This window comes from Urocitellus parryii, chromosome 6, assembly GCF_045843805.1.
Source record: "Urocitellus parryii isolate mUroPar1 chromosome 6, mUroPar1.hap1, whole genome shotgun sequence".
In the NCBI taxonomy this organism is placed as follows: Eukaryota; Metazoa; Chordata; class Mammalia; order Rodentia; family Sciuridae; genus Urocitellus; species Urocitellus parryii.
In genome coordinates this window covers 94,583,437-94,602,985 of record NC_135536.1, presented here as the reverse complement: position 1 = coordinate 94,602,985, position 19,549 = coordinate 94,583,437, and the positions used below count along the sequence as shown (strand labels likewise).

The 19,549-nt window shown below is 33.6% G+C and overlaps 1 protein-coding gene across 2 annotated transcripts in view; it reads left to right on the top strand.

Moving 5' to 3' along the window:
* Positions 1-207: 207 nt before the first annotated feature.
* Myef2 (myelin expression factor 2) overlaps positions 208-19,549 on the top strand; it is a 35,944-nt gene continuing 16,602 nt past the window's right edge. For both annotated transcript variants that reach the window (XM_026391611.2, XM_026391601.2), the window contains exons 1-9: positions 208-368; positions 9,537-9,745; positions 10,982-11,034; positions 12,227-12,234; positions 12,341-12,434; positions 15,948-16,139; positions 16,811-16,964; positions 17,473-17,522; positions 17,643-17,706. In XM_026391611.2, the coding sequence (XP_026247396.2) occupies positions 208-368; positions 9,537-9,745; positions 10,982-11,034; positions 12,227-12,234; positions 12,341-12,434; positions 15,948-16,139; positions 16,811-16,964; positions 17,473-17,522; positions 17,643-17,706 (985 nt within the window). The remainder of the gene's footprint in view (positions 369-9,536; positions 9,746-10,981; positions 11,035-12,226; positions 12,235-12,340; positions 12,435-15,947; positions 16,140-16,810; positions 16,965-17,472; positions 17,523-17,642; positions 17,707-19,549) is intronic.

Sequence of the window (19,549 nt, the reverse complement as noted above, 5' to 3'; positions counted from 1 at the left end):
TCCCCTCCCCCACCGCACTCCCACCCCCCGCACCCAGCTCTCACTATTTCCCAGTCGCCCAGCCTCGACCGGATCTCGCGAGATCCGGGCAACTGAGCGCTCGGGGCCTTTTCAAATCGGGATCCGTTACCGCTTCCCCGGCCGCCGCCATTGTCGCGCTCGGAGCCCCTCAGCGCAGGCGGCCGAGGCGGAGCCAGCGGCGGCGGGATGGCGGACGCTGACAAGCCCGAGGTGGTCGGGGCCGCTGGCGACGACAGCCCTCATCAGCTGCCCGCAGAGTCTCAGGGCGAATCGCGGCGAGAATCGCTCCCCCCGGAGCCGGAGAAGCAGCCTCCGCAGCACAGCAGTAGCTCCAATGGCGTTAAAATGTATTGTCTTTTCCTCCGGGGGCTGGGGCGAGGTGGGGGGCGGGGAGGCCACCGGGGGGCCCGGAGCCGAACTGGGCCTGGATGGGGAACACCCGCCCTTCGGCCCCGGTCCGCCCCTGGGCCGTCGGCGGCGCGAGGAGCAGGTGCAGCGGGCCGCTCCTAGGCCCTTCGCTGCCTGCCGGGCCCCGCGGTTCGCGGCCCGGGAGTCGAGATGGGGGCCGTGGCTCGCGCCCCTGCCGGGTTTGTTTGCCCTAACTTCGCCTGGAAAACCATTAAGCAAAGCTCGGTGACCGCCATGGTTTGCAGGAAAATGGTCCCCCTATTAAAGGCCAGTAGTTAGTGTTCATCACTAGGGAGTATCTAGGGATGACATCATCGGACATTTCCTCTTAACCACGTACGACAAATTTAAAAGGAATATCTCCTCTCTCCGGCCCCATCCCGAGTTTTTCAAGTGTACTGACTGTCGTTGTTTTCAGAAGTGTATATTCATTTCTGAAATGTTTTGTACCGAGAGGAAGTTTAATAATGTGTAGTTATTGACTCCATTGTGTTAACATGGAGTTGACTCGAGGTGCTTTAAAGGGGAAATGTGCTTCCCTGCCCACCTGGTGATGTTTGTCAGTTGTGCAGGCTATTTAAAAAAAAAAAAAAAAACTCAGTGTTTGGTGGCCTTAATTTTGGTAAATAAACAGTGGTAAAATAAGATTTTTTTTTTAAATTGAAGAAAACCCACTACTATAAGGTTGAGTCTATCATTAGTATCTGTAAAGAATTGAGTTGACTCAACTCCACCACAGTTTCAGTTTATAAGAATGATACAGAGGCATGTTATGCTCACCTCTTGTCATGTGGGCTGATATGAAGTCAAGCATTTATTTTCATATGCCTAGCTCTTTAAATCTGAAGTTGTAAGTACGTTAATAATTTAATGAAAACGCCCTTTTCCTTCTCTCAGTTCTGCCTTAGAGTAGAAAGCGGTAAACATAAGCTCATGCTAAAATAGGAAAGGTAAATTCTGACTTTTTTCTTTTGTATGAAAATGTTTGAAACAGTATGATCCTACCTGGGCCAATTGATTGCAGATTAGATGGGATAGGTTTCTCCAGCTTCATTATTACAGCCTGGCTCTTAAGTGGGTTTGAACAGGCAGTATCTTCTGGACAGAATAGAGATGGCAGGTGTAAGAGATTGCAACTCTTGAATTTGTTTCTGCAAAGAAAGAAGGCAGGCACCTTGAGATATCAAGAAGTGAGTGAATCTCTTTCTCCATGTCTGCCTAAGTGTGGACTGTCAGGTGCTTGCATTAAAAATAGAATTGAAAAACAATAAACAGTAAACTTAACAAGTTGGCACCCAATATTTTTGGGTTCTGCCTTCATACATTTAACCAATGGTGAATTGAAAATATTACTCTCCTCCACAGAAATGTTTTATCTGCATTGAACATATAACTTTTCTGGACATTATTCTTTGGACATTATTCCCTGAACAGTATACATCTTATACAACTGTTTACATTATATTAGGTATTTTAAGTAATCTAGAGATGATTTAAAGTATATGGGAGGTTTGTATAACTTACATACAATACAGTGCCATTTTATATAAGAGACTTGAGCAGCTCTGGACTTTTTAATCTCTTGGGGTAGAGTCAGGTCCTAGATCCAGGCCCACTTGGATACTGATGAATGACAGCTTAACATGGGTGTGCTACCCTTTTCTTCTTAAAAAACAAAACAAAACAACAAGAACAAAAAACCTTGAATTACAGAGAGTAGCACTAAAAATAGAATTGAAAAAAATCTTGCACTTGGGTAAGATTAGTGTAGTGTTGGTTCCAGTGAAGCTGACTTCTAAATCTCCATTAGATAAAGAACTCTAATCCTTTTTAAAGTCTATTGAAGGATAGGAAAAGAGAGGGGAGAGGTGGGAAAAAGAAGCTTTTTCTAATTTAGGAAGAGGAAAAAAATAAGATAAAGTACAGGAAGTACAGGCCAATTTGTTCTATTTCTTTATTTTGTGGTGTTGGGAATTGAACTCAGAGCAGAGCCCTCAACATGTTAGACAAGTTCTCTTCTACGGAACCACATCCCCAATGCACTCTAAGGGATTTCTTGCAGTGTCTATTCCATAAGAAGGTATGATGGTCCAGCATGAATCATTCACACTTAATAACCAGAGGTCTCAATCTCTGAACCAGTAGGATTTGTTAACAACCCACTACCATGTTTTTAATGAAAGGAGAGTGCTATTTGTCATCAGGATTTAAATGACTTTTGCTTCAGTTAATTCATGGTCATTGAGGGTAGAGACTATGTCTTATATACCTATGTACCTCAAAATCTTACATTTGGAAAGTTCCAGTGAATATTTGTTGAAGAAATGCAGAAATGAACCTTTACGATCATGGAACTCATAGAGAGGATTTAAATGGCATGTTTATTTACATCTTTAAAGAAGAATTTGAAGTTATGTTTCCCTAGATTTATTCTTTTCCTTTATGCCAAATGATACAAGCTTTTCTTTTCTTAAAAGTGAATGGAAGGAAAACACTGATATTGTTAACATTGATTGTTATAACTCTTTATTGTGTATATATTATTAATAAAACCTGGAAGTATATGGAGATTTGAGAGTTATTAAAGAACTTATAAAATATTAGGCATTAGGGCAAATTGAAGTGTTTGCCAGTAGAATAACAATTTTTATCATATTAGGATTAAAGATTAGAACTGGAATTAGTTTTTTCTACCTTTATTTAAATATAATTGAAAAAAATAAAAATTGTATTTAATGATGTTTTGATATACTATGAATACATTGTAAAATGGTTACCACAAATTAACATATCCATTACCTCATATAGTTAGCATTGTGTGTGTGTGTGTGTGGAGGGGATAAGAAAACTTATAATCTACTCAGCAAATTTCAAGTGTATAGCAAATATATTATTATTAGCTATTATCACTCTATACTAGGTCTCCAGAATTTATTTATTTATCTTATAACTGAAAGTTTGTATCCTTAGACCAACATGTCTTATTTTCACCCATCCCCTGATGTCTGGAAACCATCCCTTTACTCTCTATTTCTATGAGTTAAGATTTTTAGATTGCACATATAAGTGACAGTCATGCAGTATTTGTCTTTCTGTGTCTGGCTTAATATCATTTAGCATAATGTCCTCCAGGACATAATATTCATCGAGATTGTTGCCAATGACAAAATTTTCTTTTTAAAGCCTGAATAATTCATTTGTGTGTGTATATGTGTGTGTTTACACACATATTCTTTAGCCATTCATTCATTAGAAATACAACACTTTGGGCTGGGGATATGGCTCAAGCGGTAGTGTGCTCGCCCGGCATGTGTGCGGCCTGGGTTCGATCCTCAGCACCACATACAAACAAGGATGTTGTGTCCGCCGATAACTAAAAAATAGATATTGAAATTCTCTCTTTCTCTCCCTCTCTTAAAAAAAAAAAAAAAAAAAAGAAACACAACACTTAGGTTGTTTCCAAATCTGGCTATTGTGAATAGTGTAGTGAACATGCAAGTGCAGATAACTCTTTAAGACAGTGATTTTTTTTTTTTTTCTTCTGTGTATGGGGTTACTGGGTATTGAACTTAGGGGGACACAACCACTGTGCTACATCCCCAGCCCTATTTTGTATTTTATGTAGAGACAGGGTCTTACTGAGTTGCTTAGCGCCTTGCTGTTGCTAAGACTGGCTTTGAACTCTTGTTTCAGCCTCCTGAGCCTCTGGGATTACAGGCGGGCGCCATCTTAGGCTAAGACAGTGATTTTTATTTTCTTTGGATAAATACTCTGACATGTATGTAATTGTTAGGTCATCTGATAGTTTTATTGCTTACTTTTTGAGAAACTTTCATACCGTTTTTTCCATAATGATTGTACCAGTACACATTCCCACCAGTAGTGTATAACTTTCTCTCTTCCCATCCTTGCCAGCATGCATCATCTTTTGACATCTTAATAATAGTCTTCCTAACAGGTTATGTGATGCCTCATTGTGGTTTTGAATTGTATTCCCCTGATCATTAGTGTTGTTGAGCACCTTTTCATATACCTTTTAGCCATTTGCATGTCATCTTTGGAAGATTAATCTGTTTGGGTTCTTTATCCACTTTTTAATTAGGTTTTTTGACTTTTATTTTTTGCTATTGAGTTGTATGAGCTCCTTATGTTTTTGATACTGCTCTTTAATAAATGGTTTGTGAATACTTTCTCCCATTCAGTAGATTGCCTTTTTGTTTTGTTGATTGTTTCCTTTGCTGGTCAGAAACTTTTTTGTTTGATGTAGTCCACTTGTTTATTTTTGCCTTTATTGCCTGGACTTTTGGTGTCATAACCAGAAAAGTCATTGTTAAGGCCAGTGTTATGGAGTGTTTTTCCCCTCTGTATTTTCTTGAGTTACATGGTTTCAGCTGTTATGTTTAAGTTTTCAATCTAGTTGGTTTGATGATTTTCCTGTATGTTCTAAGATAAGGATTCAGTTCCATTTTATTGAATGTGGATATCCTCTTTTCTCAGCACTATTTATCGAAGAGACTCTCTTTTCCTCAGTGTCAAGTATTAGTTGACTGTATGTTTGCATATGTTTCTGAGCTTTCTATAATCTTCCATTGATTTGTATGTATGTTTTTATGTCAGTATCTTATTGTTTTGATTACTCTGGCTTCATAATATAATTTAAATTAGGAAGTGTGATGTCTCCAGCTTTGTTGTTCAAGATTGCTTTAGCTACTTAGGATCTTTTGTAGTTCCATATACATTTGAGATTTTTTTTTCTATTTCTGTGAAAAATAGCATTAGAATTTTAATAGGATTGCATTGAATTGATGGGTCATTTTGGATAATATGGACATATTTATAACATCAGTTCTTCTGGTCCATGAACACAGAGTATCTATCCATTTATTGGTGTTGTCTTCAGTTTCTTTCATCATTGTTTTATGGTTTTCAGTGTCTTTCATTGCCTTGGTTAAATTTATTCCTAGGTGGTTTTTTTGTTTTTGTTTTTCAGTGCTATTATAAATGGGATGTGCTGTTAATTTTTTGATAGTTTATTGTTGATGTATAGAGAGGCACATTCATTTTGGTATGTCGGTCTTGTATCCTATAATTTTACTGAATTACTTTTGGTGGACTCCTATTAATACATATTAATTATACAAGTTAATAGGTTTCACTGTGACATTTCCATACATGCATGCATCATACATTCATATGTCCACCCTCCCTTTTCCCCTGACTCCCTAACTGGTCCCTTTCCCATTGCCTAATAGTTTCTCTTCTACTTTTAGCATCTTTTTTCTTTTCTTTTTTCAAGGGCCACCGGGGATTGAACTCAGGGACACACAACCACTGAGCCACATTCCCAGCCCTATTTTGTATTTTATGTAGAGACAGGGTTTCACTGAGTTGCTTAGCACCTCGCTGTTGCTGAGGCTGGCTTTGAATTTGGAATCTTCCTGTCTCAGCCACCTGATCACTGGGATTACGGGTGTGCCCCACTATGCCCAGCCCTTTTTTCTTTCTTTTTGGTGGACTCTTTAATGGTTTTCTGTATATAAGATCACATTATTAGCAAACAGAGATAATTTTGTTTTTTACTTTCCAATTTGGATGCCTTTTGTTTTTCTTGCCTAATTGCTCTGGCCAGGACTTTTAATAATAAAAAGTTGAATAGTAGTGGTGAGAGCAGGCATCTTTTTCTTATTCCTGGTTTTAGAGGAAAGTTTGAAATTTGTAAAGTTCTTTTCCCAGTTCTATTGAGGTGATCATTTTTTTTTTTTTTTTACCTTCACTTTGTTAATGTGTTATACCATGCTTACTGATTTGCATATGTTTATCTAGCCTTACATCCTTCTAATGTGCTGTTGAATTCAGTTTGCTAGCATTTTGTTCAGGATTTTTGTACCTGTGTTCATCAGGGATATTGGCCTATAATTCTCTTTGTCTGACTTTGGTACAGAGTAATGTTGGCCTTATAAAATGATTTGAAAGAGTTCTCTCATTCTGTTTTTTTTTTTTTAATATTTATTTTTTAGTTATCGGCGGACACAACATCTTTGTTTGTATGTGGTGCTGAGAATCGAACCCAGGCCGCATGCATGCCAGATGAGCGCGCTACCGCTTGAGCCACATCCCTAGCCCCTCATTCTGGTTTTTTGAAATAGTTTTTTTTAGTGTTTGGTAGAATTTTCCCATGAAGCTCTCATGTCCTAGACTTTTCACCAATGGGAGATTTTGAGTACTGATTCAGTCTCCCAGTCTTCCTTCTTTTTATTGGTGGATTGGGATGTCTGTTTCTTCAAGATTTGTTTTTGGTAAGTTGTCTGTTTCTAGGAATTTATTCATTCTAGATTTCCTCGTGTATAATTGGTCATAATAGGTTTGTATTGTCCTTTGTAGTTCTATGTGGTCAGTTGTAATTTCTCTTCTGTTTGATGTTGATTCTTCTCTTTTTTCGTTAGTGTCTGACTTAATATTTGTCAATCTTTTTTTAAAAAATAACTTTTAGTTTTGTTGATCTTCTATTTTTCTAGTATATTTATTTATGCTTTGATGTTTGTTATTTCCTTCCTTTTATTAACTCTGTGGTTAGTTAATTTTTAATTCCTTAAGGTGTGAAGTTAGATTGTTTTGAGATCTTTCTTTTTTTCTGTATATAGGCTTTTATCACTATGAATTTCCCTCTGATGTTTGTCCTAGAACTGGGATTAATTCTGGATCTCATTATAGCATTATGCTTTTAAAATCACATATTAATACTATGTTTCTTCATTCAGTGTTAGATATTAATTTTTTTCAGAAATTTGTTATTATTTGGGAAGGAATAATTTAGTCTTAAGAGCAGATAAATTTTTGTTTATTCTGGAGTATTTTAATTATATTAAGAAGGAGGGGCTTGCAAAAGTGAATAGCTTGAGAATTAGAACATGGAATTCTGGAAATATTCTGGTAGCATCATTTCACTTTTTTTTTTTTAAACTGTCTTTCTATAGTGTATTTATGGCATAAAATTCAGGACTGGTATAATTATGGCTTAGTTTCTTAATCAAATCGTCCTTCTAGCTCCTAAACTGGTATGCCTTCCATAGATAATTTATGTGTTGCAGATGAACAGCTTAGTGGTATTTTAAAGATGCTACAAATTGGGGGAAAATTACCGAAATTGCTCTCTTTGGCCATCCTTTAAGTAAATATTTTAAAGAAGAGATATAATATTACTACTTTTAAAATGGAATTGTTAGATTATTGTAAACAAATGTTTACCACATTTATTAACCTCCACCTAGAACAGAACATTATATATCAGAACTTCATGCATTTTCATAATTGATTTCCTTCAGGAAGAAAATAGGGGAGGGATATTTATCTAGAGATTTTATGGATAGCTGCTCTCCTGAACAGAAATTTAATTATTTTAAAAACATACATTGAATTTAGCCTAAGCCTGTTGTGTAATTGGTCCTTTGGGGGATTAAAATGAAGGGGTTGTTGTTTCTTCTGTACCCAGGAACCAGAGAAAAGACTTGTAACCTCTCACTACCATTTTCAGAATGCCACTGTGTTCTGACAGGGAGGTACTTTTCTGGAGTTGAACAGTTAAGAAGACCTTCTAAGTATTGCCTTTGCTTGCTCTCCCCCCCCCCCCCCCCGCCCCATTTTTACTGGCGAATTATAGTTGTACATAATGGTGGGATTTATTGTTATAAATTTGTACACACATACAATTATAATTCAGCCAATATTATTTCCCAGTTATCCCCCCCCACCTTTCTTTTTCTTATTATTCTTCTCTATCTTCTACATATGAGAGAAAAGATATGTAGGTCATGCTATTTCTGATGAGGGAATATGTTTGACAGTGAAGATATCCCTATCAAGGTCTGAAAAGGTGTCAAAATATGTTTGGTACTAATGTGTCTTTTTTGATTTTAGCAACTTTTCTGGTAGACCATTTGTGGTGGATTTTTTTTCCAGTACTGGGGGATTGAACCCAGAGGTGCTTTACCACTTAGGTACACTCCTGGCTCTTTTTTTACCCCCCCATTTTGAGACAGGGTCTCACTAATTGGTGAGGATGGCCTCAAACTTGCCAACCTTCTTTCTCAGTCTCCTGAGTTGCTGGGATTACAGGTGTGCGCCATCATACGTGGTTCCTGGAAATTTTTATTAGTATGTTTATAAAAAGTGCTTTAAAATTGATGTTTTGTTAATTAAATTATTTTAAATTCATCAGAGTAATGCCTTAAAAGAAATTTATTTTACTTCTGTAAAAAAGATCCTTTTGAAAAGTAAATTTCATTTTAAAATATAAATCCAGATTTATATCTATAGGGTTTGTCTTAAGTATATACCTATATCTTAAGTTTGATATGTAGCATCATAATAGTTGCATTGTGATTATAATCTCATAAATGAAATGCTTTTCCAGGTAGGCCTCATGAAAAAGATTTATCAGTCTCGCTCATTTTGCATTCAGTGACTGCCTCTTTCCTCTACCCTATGCCCTCATCGTAGGTAATCTTACTAATAAAAAAAATAATTCTATGAAGTGCCTATTCTATTTTATTGTTTAAAACCCAGAAAAATTTTTAACTTGAAGATATTAGGATACTTTATAAATTTTCTGCTTATCAGAGTTGGGAATAGAAAAATTTTGAATCTCAAGTGAATGTATAATATGTATATGTGTAGATATATAGCATAGCTATACATTTAGAGGAAGGTGAAATGGGAAAAAATTGTTAACCTTTAAGAGGTAAACTTTTCCAGTATCAATTTTAGAGTTTTTAACGAAACCAGAAAGTTAATTTTTTATTAAAAGTGGCAGTTTTATATACTGTAGAATCATACCCCCCACAGTGTCCAGTAACACTTTATTAAGTATAAGTACATGGAGAGGAAAATTGAGTGATTTGAATGATTGTAGCTATTTACTGTGTGCCAAACCCTTGCTTTGAAAAGTCTTGGGTAATATCAAAGCTGTCAGGCTCACTTTCTAGTTGCTTTGCTAAGGTCTAGCTTAGTGGAAAGTTTTATGAAATGATAAATATGAATTATTTAATATAGACTTCCATTCTTAGAAGCACAAATGAGGGTGTTTTTTGTTTTGTTTTTAAAATTCTTAGGGAGAATGATGAATCAGTGAAAGAAGAAAAATCTGACTTAAAAGAAAAATCTTCAGGAAATAAGAAGGCCAATAGATTTCATCCTTATTCAAAAGACAAGAATTTGGGCACTGGAGAAAAGAAGGGTCCAAATCGTAACAGAGTTTTCATTAGCAACATCCCGTATGACATGAAATGGCAAGCTATTAAAGATCTAATGAGAGAAAAAGGTAATTATCTCTGAAATAACCCACTGCTGGATGATCTTCATGTAGGAAGGGGAAGAAACTATGCAAAACTTTTTTATTCCTCTTAGCCACACAGACTCAAAAAAATTGATTTTTATTTCTTGATGTATGAATTAATCTTTTCCTCTTCTTTCACTTGACACAATTTCATTACACGCTAGTATGGATAAAAGTATTTTTTTTTTTTTGATATTTTAGTGGGATAGTAGTGAGCCAGCATTTGCATGCCATCAAGAATTTTGTTAAAGCGATTGCTTTGTCTAGTTGAAGTTTTTATAGATTTTTAAAGGATTATTGCATTAGTTAAGTAATACATTTAGAGTGTTAATGTATGAATAATAAGGTCTGATTATTTTTTTTCCAAAAGCTGTTTTGTTATTATCTTGATGGAGTCTGGAATCTGGCTGTGGAATTCATTTTGTTTGCATTGTCACGACTGCCATGATGCTGTCTTTGCAGTTCTATATTAAAATTGCGTTACTGCTGTTGCAGTTTTGTTTTCAGAATAATCTGAAAACCTTCATCTTATATACATGGTTGGTTTTGGGGAAAAATAACTTTAATACTTGATCTTGTAAAAGATAGTTCTGTTATCTCTTGAAAAATTGAGTTTCAACAGTCCTGCAAATTATGTACTTGGCTTTGAGGCTGATCTCTTCTAATAAATTAAAAAAAAATTGCATTGGTGTATTATCTGTTGTAAGGTGACAACTATTTGATTGGTTTTATTCATTGACTTTATTTAGAAAGTGTGTGGCTTGCTGTGAAGCATGACTTGTAAATTTAGTTTACTGATGGCAAACATGATTGAAGACATTCAGGTAGAAAGTCACCTTAAAACAGCTGTTGTGTGTAGGCTGATCAAAGTTATTTGAAAAGTGCCAATGTTGATGTTTTTTTTAATATGATAGGCTAAGGGGCCATTTGTATGTATATGTGCATTTGTTCACCAACTATATCATGCTGGCCAAAATATGATCTGTAGTATGAATTAGGTTAATATGGTTGTTAGCTTTTTTTAGAGAATGTGGATGATGTACATTTCTGAAAATCAGTCAAATTTACATAGCCATTTGAGGAGGTATGTTGGTCTGGTTTTGATTGTTGGTGAATAATAGGTGCTTTTCTGTAGAGTTGTGCACAGGTGTGCAGTAAAGCAAGATATTGGTGTTTAAATGTATTGTTTCTTGGTATCTTCCTTTTGTATGTCTTATGTAGTTGGTGAGGTTACATACGTGGAGCTCTTTAAGGATGCGGAAGGAAAATCAAGGGTAAGTGCTGTGGGCAATATCTGCTTGAGGTGTAAAAGTTCCTCAGCAGTTTACTTTTTGTATAATACTTGTACCAGTTTTTGGAAACTTAAGTTTCATTTTGTTTTACTTTATTATGCAAGATTTGAGGCTTTATACTAGCAAGTTTGACACCTGTACCAACCAAACTAGCTGCCTGGAAGGGATGGGTTTTGTAAATGCTCATAAAGGGCATTCACTTTTCTAATGCTCTTAAGGTAATGCTTCTTCCTAGTCAATAAGATTTTAATATAGGATTTTTTTTTGTTGTATTTTGATGTCTTCAAGGATCTTTTAAAACTCACTGAATTGATAATATTCCCTAAGAGATTTATGAGAGACCTATAGCTAAAAGGTGTTAATTCAGAATGTATTTTTGAAACTTATTGAAAAGCTTAACTTGGTAGCCTGCAGGACTATATAAGAGGCAGTGTTCTGCCAATCAGTATGAATGCTGTTGATGATTAAATTGATAGAGAAGGATTTGGTTGATAGTAGATTTTGATTTTTAGCAACAAGAGTGCAATGTATAGAAGAATACAGTGAAAAGCCCTTAACAGTGTTTAACTATATTAGCATAAACCAGTTTGAATACATGAGAAATAAAAACTTTGTCATTACAATCAAATGGAATTTTGAACAGTAATGACAAGGAATTGTTTTTAAAAAAATGGTTCTCTTCAGCATATGTGATTTTTAAAAAAACATTTATAACTGGTTACTATTGTGTACAGCCAGTTTTAATCTAATAGAGAACTTTACTAAAATTATTATTTATTTGCGATTTTGATGTGATTAGATTTGAAAAATATATTATGCCCAGTGTTTCTATTGAAAATATTTGTGACTATGTCAGGTCATATACATGGAAAACTGGAGTTCTTTGAATTACTGTTGATTAATTTGTACAGGGATACTAGTTTTAACTTTTAAGAAAAGTCCTCTGAAAGTAAAAATGTACTCCAAGTTTTTACATGTATTCTGTTATTTCAATAGTTAGACTTAAAAATTTACAGAAAATTTATGATCACTTGCCTGGTGGTTAAAAAGATGAAAAGTGATTGTATTATTGATTATTTTTGGTAACTTAAATGTTAGAATCTGCTATTAACTTCATCTACTGATTGAAAACTTTTTTTCTTTTGCATATATTGACAAATCTACCTGGATATAGGGTTGTGGGTAAGATTTTTTTTTTTTTTTAAAAGTATCTTAAGTCAAATTAAACTTCTTATTGGAAGCAAATCTTAGTATATAAACATTTCTTATAATTTTTTTCCCCATTAAGTGTTGTTGAATTCAAAGATGAAGAATTTGTAAAGAAAGCACTAGAAACTATGAACAAATATGATCTTAGTGGAAGACCCCTTAATATTAAAGAGGTAAGATTCCTTATATTTGAAATTTAAACATTTGACTATAGGATCATGCTTTCTTTGAATTTTCATTTTTGATAATGTATTTGTAATGTACGCATAGATGCTTATTAAAGCATTATTTGTTAATAGTAGTCTTACTTGTATATGACTTCTTTTTGCCCTTAAGTAGGTACCTGTATTTGATTTATTCCAAGTTGTTACAGAGGTGCATAATTTTAGAAGAATTAAGGACTCACAAATTTAAGCATGACAGACTTTAGGTGCTGACTTTAATTGATTTAGATATTTTCAGTTTTTAGATTCTGTTGTTTGAGAAATAGAATAGATATTTTTGTAGTTGACAGTGAAATCTTGCTTAATAATGCATACATTATGGATTTGAATAAAATTGTTATTCACTTTTTAAAATGTTTTTATTAGTGCATTATAGATATACATAATAGTGAGAGTCATTTGACATAATCACATAGCCTTCCCCACATCTATTTATTGTTTTTATAAATTAGTACTTTATAGATATATGTAAAGGTGAAATTCATTGTGTTACATTCACACATGTGCACAGCATAATTTGGTCAACCTTGTTGTGCTGTTCTTTTTTTTTTTTTTTTTTGGTAACAGGGATTGAGCTTAGGGGTTAACGACCACTGAGCCATATCCCAAGCCCTGTTTTGTATTTTATTTAGAGTCAGGGTCTCATTAAGTTGCTGAGGTTGGCTTTGAACTCAAAATCCTTCTGCCTCAGCCTCCTAAGCCACTGGGATTACAGGTGGGCCATGGTTCCAGCATGGTATTCATTTTAATAAATTTATTTAGAGATTAAAATTCAAGAGGAGTTATAATTCTATTATTGAAACCTGAACTAGAACCCTAAAGTGGAAGTGTTCTTTTGTATAGAATTTAGCAATATAAGTAAGTTGAGGAAAGAGTAAGCAAAAGATACATTAAAAAACTACTTAGTTAGATGTAAGTGACCTTGAGAATAATTAGCTCCAACAATTAATATATGTAAATTATTTAATTAATATTAGCTATTTCTTATACTTGTGATACTATTATATAAAGCCCTTAATGCAGTGTTCAGAATACTTAACTATCTCATAAATATTAGCTGTAAAAATAATGATTGTTATTAGTCCCGTCCAGGATTCATTGTTCTCTTTTTTTTTTGTTTTCTGTTTTTGGTTTCCTGTTCTTGAGTATGATCATAGATTGAAATTAAAGGCCATGCTATCAACTATATGTGTATCTCATGTCCCTTTATTGGAATTAGCTTCAATATTCTGAAACTGTTTAAGCCTAATGGTTATTATTTAAAAAAAAATTTTTTTTTTTTGACAGGGATGTGGACAATTGATAGAGAAGGTTTAGATTTTGTCGTTTGTGCCAGCCATTTATTTGGTGGCTCTTTTGCATAAGTCAGTCTCAGTGCTTCAGAATTGTTAGCATCCTAAATAATTTTCCTCAATTTGGTGTTTGATTTTTCACTATCTCTTCCGGAGACAAATACTGGAATCTCAGTGTCTTCTGCTTTTAATTGGAAAAAAAAAAAAAAAAAGAAAGTAGTTTGAATGCTAAAGTGAGACCATATTATTGTGTTCTTATAAATTTTAGCATATTGTAGATCCTCTATATTTCAGATCCCAAAATAGAATTATATGGTCCAAGTTGATGTAGAATGCCTTTATTTTTAACTATTTTTCAGAGGAAAAAATGGTCAAATTTGGCCTCACTAAGTGATGGGGATTTATTTAATTAAATTTTTTTGGATTAAAATCACTAAAGGCAATCCCTTTTCTGGGAATATCTAATTTACCATGGGTGGTTGGGGTAAGTGATTAGAATTACTACTGGAATGGAAGTCCAAGAAAAATATATATCCATGCTCCTTAAAAAAATCTAAAAATTACTTTTTTCCATTTAATTAAATAGAGATTAGTTGCAGTTGTAAATGTATTTATAGACCCTCTATTAGGTAGACAATAGCAATTAGTGATCGGCAGGAGGACAACAAGAGGAAAAGAGGAATAAAAACCAAGTTATAAATAGTAGGTGATTTGTTTTATATATACACCTGTATATAAAAGACAAAATATAGCCATATATTTTATTAATGTTAAGCCCAAGCAACCTAACTGTAATAGTTCAAGAAGCATCTTCCTTCCTGTTTTTTTATCCCATATAAATAACCACTATTTTAAGTTTTGTTTTTGTGTATATTTTTGCATCTTCAAACCTGAAACATTTTCTAACTTAAGTTTTATTAGCATTGTTTGATAACATATCTTTACTTTTGTAATCTTTTTTTATTTTTTAGTAGTGAAGAAGTTTATTGTAAGTCAGAAAAATTTTATTCTTGCATTTACTTTCTGGCCATCTTAGGGAATTTGTTAAAGTCATCCAACTTTGTTTTTATTAATATTTTCAGAGTGAGGCCAGCAGAGTAGAATTGATGGTCGTTTAACATAATTATTTGTCGTTGCAGATGGTTATCTATCAGTGTGTTCATGTGTTTTTTTTTTGTTTTTGTTTGGGGTATGTATTGTTTGCATCCTACTTCTCTGAGTGAGAAGTATTTTTTTTTTTTTAAATATTGTCTTACATTTTTTCTTTTTTGAGAGCGGGGGGAGAGAGAGAGAGAGAGAGAGAGAGAGAGAGAGAGAGAGAACTTTTTAATGTTTATTTTTTAGTTATCAGTGGACACAACATCTTTCTTTGTATGTGGTGCTGAGGATCGAACCTGGGCCGCATGCATGTCAGGCAAGCGTGCTACCGCTTGAGCCAAATCCCCAGCCCTGAGAAGTATTTTTAAACTTCTTCTTTTGTTTTACAATGGGATATTACTCTTATAAAATTAATGAATTTAAAGAAATAAGTTTTCTATCATTCTTCACTGGTCACTAGCCTTCTTTTACCTCTCCCTTGCTCCTGTCTCAGATCATAATCATTGTTGAGGAAGATAAGGTTAGAAGGTGGATACTTGTATTTTGTTCAGTAATGAAATTTGTCAGTTATAATACCCTCCCACCCTGAGTTTTGTTCTGTTACACTACTGAAAGTCTTGTTTTGTAAGTCTATTCCACTACTGAAAGTTTTGGATTGTCAATTTGACATTCCATTGGTCATCCAGTGGTGAGACTTCACCATGATTGCAGTTTGGAAAGAAAAGAATCATAGTAAGTATTTTGCTTCTCTTTGAGTTATGTGCATTTATGTGTATGATGTGTATATGTCATACACTAGAATGAGGACAAAATTAAACTAATTTCAAGTTCTTAAGTGACTTTAGTGCTTGGAAAGAGGTATTTAATTGCCATTCCTGGAGACTGAAATCTTTTGTCTGTCCACAGGTTTTTATGGGACTCAGTTCTCTGGATGAGAAAACAAAACAAAAATCTCACTTCTCAAGAGGGTCAATAATTGAGGGTTAGCTAATGTCAAATTTGAAGTTGTTATTTTAATTCTGTAGATTTACTGATATATTTAGTGGCATTTAACATTCAATGTGTGTTATAGGATCCTGACGGAGAAAATGCTCGTAGGGCATTGCAACGAACAGGAGGATCATTTCCAGGAGGACATGTCCCTGATATGGGATCGGGGTTGATGAATTTACCACCTTCCATTCTCAATAATCCAAACATTCCTCCTGAGGTTATCAGTAATTTGCAGGCTGGTAGACTTGGTTCTACAATTTTTGTTGCTAATGTAAGTTTTAGTCTAAAATTTTATTGTTCAGATGCATAGTTCCATTTATGAAATTGTTTAATTAGATGAGTGGTTTATAGAACATTTTGCTTATTTTTAACTAAAGTAAATGAAGTTAATTATTTTAAGCTCAAATCCAATTTAAGTCTACATGTGTGTGATTAGTCTAAATACAATTTAGAATTTTTTACACAGAGAACTGTGGAATTTATAATCATTTGAGCATTTCTTGAAATTATGTACTTTAATTATATGCCTTTTTATTCATATTGGTAAATGGATTTCATTCTTTTGGCCTTGATATTTGTGAATGTGCATGTCACAGTTGGTTTTTTGTTTGTTCTAAGCTCTTGAAAGTCAGTGACATGGACAATAATTCCCAAATCTGAATTTCTCTTGGTAAAAGTAGATGTGCAAGTTTCATATGTAGAAAGCAGGATTGAGCAATTGAGAGACAATTTTGGGAATTAAAATAATAAGAATATGGAATAATGTAGATGTGACTGAACTGATTTTTAAGCAACTTGTGTTTTATTTGAACATTATTGGTCTACAATTGAATGTGAATTATAGTTATTTATAGTTCGGAGAGTTTAGAAAAGATTGTTTTGTATATATAAATGGGGAAAGAGATTTATTAGGTGTGTAACTTTATACAATTTTATGTTAAGCTTGACTTCAAAGTTGGTTGGAAGAAGCTAAAGGAAGTGTTCAGCATAGCTGGAACTGTAAAGCGGGCAGATATTAAAGAAGACAAAGATGGAAAGAGCAGAGGAATGGGCACTGTCACTTTTGAGCAAGCAATTGAAGCAGTTCAAGCAATTTGTATCCTGATTTACACTTAGCATTGTTTAATGAAGTTGGAGAAGCTTGATACTGTTTTGTGGGGGTTATGGAATTTAAGGTTGTTTAGCTTAGAAATTTGTTAGACTTTGGTCTCCAGCTCATAAAATATTTACTATGTCCAACTACTAAAGTCACTCTTAAAACTTGAATTAGCCATATTGTACAGGACTGGTGTGAACTTTTCTGCTTTCCCTTCCTACCAACTAATTGTATGTATATACACATGCTTTTGACAGTTATGTACTACATTGTACATTAATGCAGTTGATTTAGATGAAGCCTTATTAATTTTCTTTTTCAATTAAAAGAATATATTATTTATAAAAATAAAAGAATTAGAGTTTTCTTTGTGTGGAAGAGACTAGTATGAATAAATATTAAAGACATTAAAACGTTAGAGCTAGTTGGAGACTCCTTTAATAATATAATTAGTTTGTGTTCAAGAATAATTTTACAGTCATCTGTCTTTCCTTGACTGAACCAACAGCTATGTTCAATGGGCAGTTTTTATTTGATAGACCTATGCATGTGAAAATGGTGAGTTCTTATATATCACTTTAAACCTTCAACATTTTAAAATCTTTTATCTGCTATCCTCAACATTACAGTCCTTATTTTGCAATATATTAATCATATAATAAACTTTTTTGCAATTAGGATGACAAGTCTGTCCCTCATGAAGACTACCGTTCACATGATAGTAAAACACCACAATTACCACGTAAGTAAAAGGAATTATTTAGAAACAACATACTCCATTGTTTTTCAGTTTTATTATGTACTAAGCAAAACTTGGTTTTGGGGCCTACATCCATATTGTTCCCTTGGGATTAGTTTAGAGTTTTAGAGATTAGTTTGGTGAAATTGATTAGGAGGACAGAATATATAAGCAGTGCATATTAAAATATTTGTTAAGTTTATACATGTGAAGGAAAAAAACTCTTCTGTAATATTACCATGTTACCACTCAGCCACAAAAATATTACCTTTATAAAATGTTTTGTTCCACTCTTTCCTTCTTGTGTATATTTTTTTATATAGTCGAAGTACTGTATAATTTTTTTTGTTGTTTAACAATAAGGTATAAGCATTTTTTCATGAAAATTCTTCCCAAATGTTTTTATTAACTGTTAATCTGTTATATAGATTCTCTATAACTGCTTTACTGTTATATATTTTGTCTGCTTTGGCTTTTATTTCTCTTAATAACTAACAGAGTAGCATGTGCCTTTTTGTATACAGATCTTTGATATGCTTTTGGTTACTTCCTTAAGATAGGTATCTTTTAAGTAGATTTATAGGTGTTTAGTTCAAGACATGCCCATCGATTACTGTTATCCAGTTGTTTTCCAAAGGATTATAAAACAATAGTGTAATGTACTTAACATCTTGTGTCTTAATGCCCTACTTGAACAATGGGGATATTAATGCTGTAGTACTTTCTTCAGGGGGTAGCATAGGTAGCATGTGAGTTAATATGTGTAAAGCACTTAGAATAGTTTTGATACAAGGTAAGTGCTCAATAAATACTAACTATTGTTCTTATTTTTCACTACACCTTCTATGGTTATTTTTAATATAAAATATTTACAATAAAATTATTCTTGTGACTGTTAGATGCTTTGTGTGTGTGTGTGGTATTGGGGATTGTATCCAGGGCATCACACATACTAAGCAAGTGCTCTACCACTGAATAACACCCATAGCCCTTGATTTTTTTTTTTTTTTTAAACTAAATAAAATTTTTTTAAAGCTTAGAATCTCCCTCCTCCCTAATTTCCTTCCAACATATATCTTGCCCAAAGGAAATAACTTAGGAATGCCATGATTATCATTTAGATTTTAATAATTTGTCTACACATTTGTACATTCATAATTTCTAGAATTGTTTTGTTGGATTTAAAATTTAGTGTGATTTTTGGTGCTATTGATACGGAAAACTAAGATAAAATATTGTTTCTTTTTGTTAGTTTTATCAGCTGTATATATTATTAAACCTGTTTTTTTTTTTGTTTGGAATTGTTTTTGAGATTTTTTTTATTAATAGATATAGCTCTAGAGTCTTCACTTTAATTGCTAATACTGCATTTTATACATTTTTCTGCTTTTTAGATTATTCTAATTTTTAATGATTAGAAATAAGAGAGTTGGGGAGTGCTTGCTTTTTTTTTTCCTGGTAGATTTACCTGTTCTTAGTATTTGCTAGAAATTATGAGTAAAACTTTCTGGCCTTCATATATGTTTGGGGGAAGATTTTTTAACTACAGATCATATTTTCTGTTTCTTCTTAAGTCAGTTTTGGTAATTTCTATTTTTCTTGGGATTTTTTTCCATTTTAAAGTTTACTGATCTAAAATTGTCTCTTAAAAGTTTTGCTATATCCATAGTTCTGGGTCCTTTTGAATTCTGAAGATTTATAATTTCTCTTTTTCTGTGTCAGTTTTACTAGAAGTTTGTCATTTTTAGTTAGTATTTTTAAAAAGCAAAGTTTTTAGTATGTTTAATTTCTCAGCTTTATTGTTTCCTTTCTTATAATTTTTAGGGGTTTATTCTTTTATCCTAAC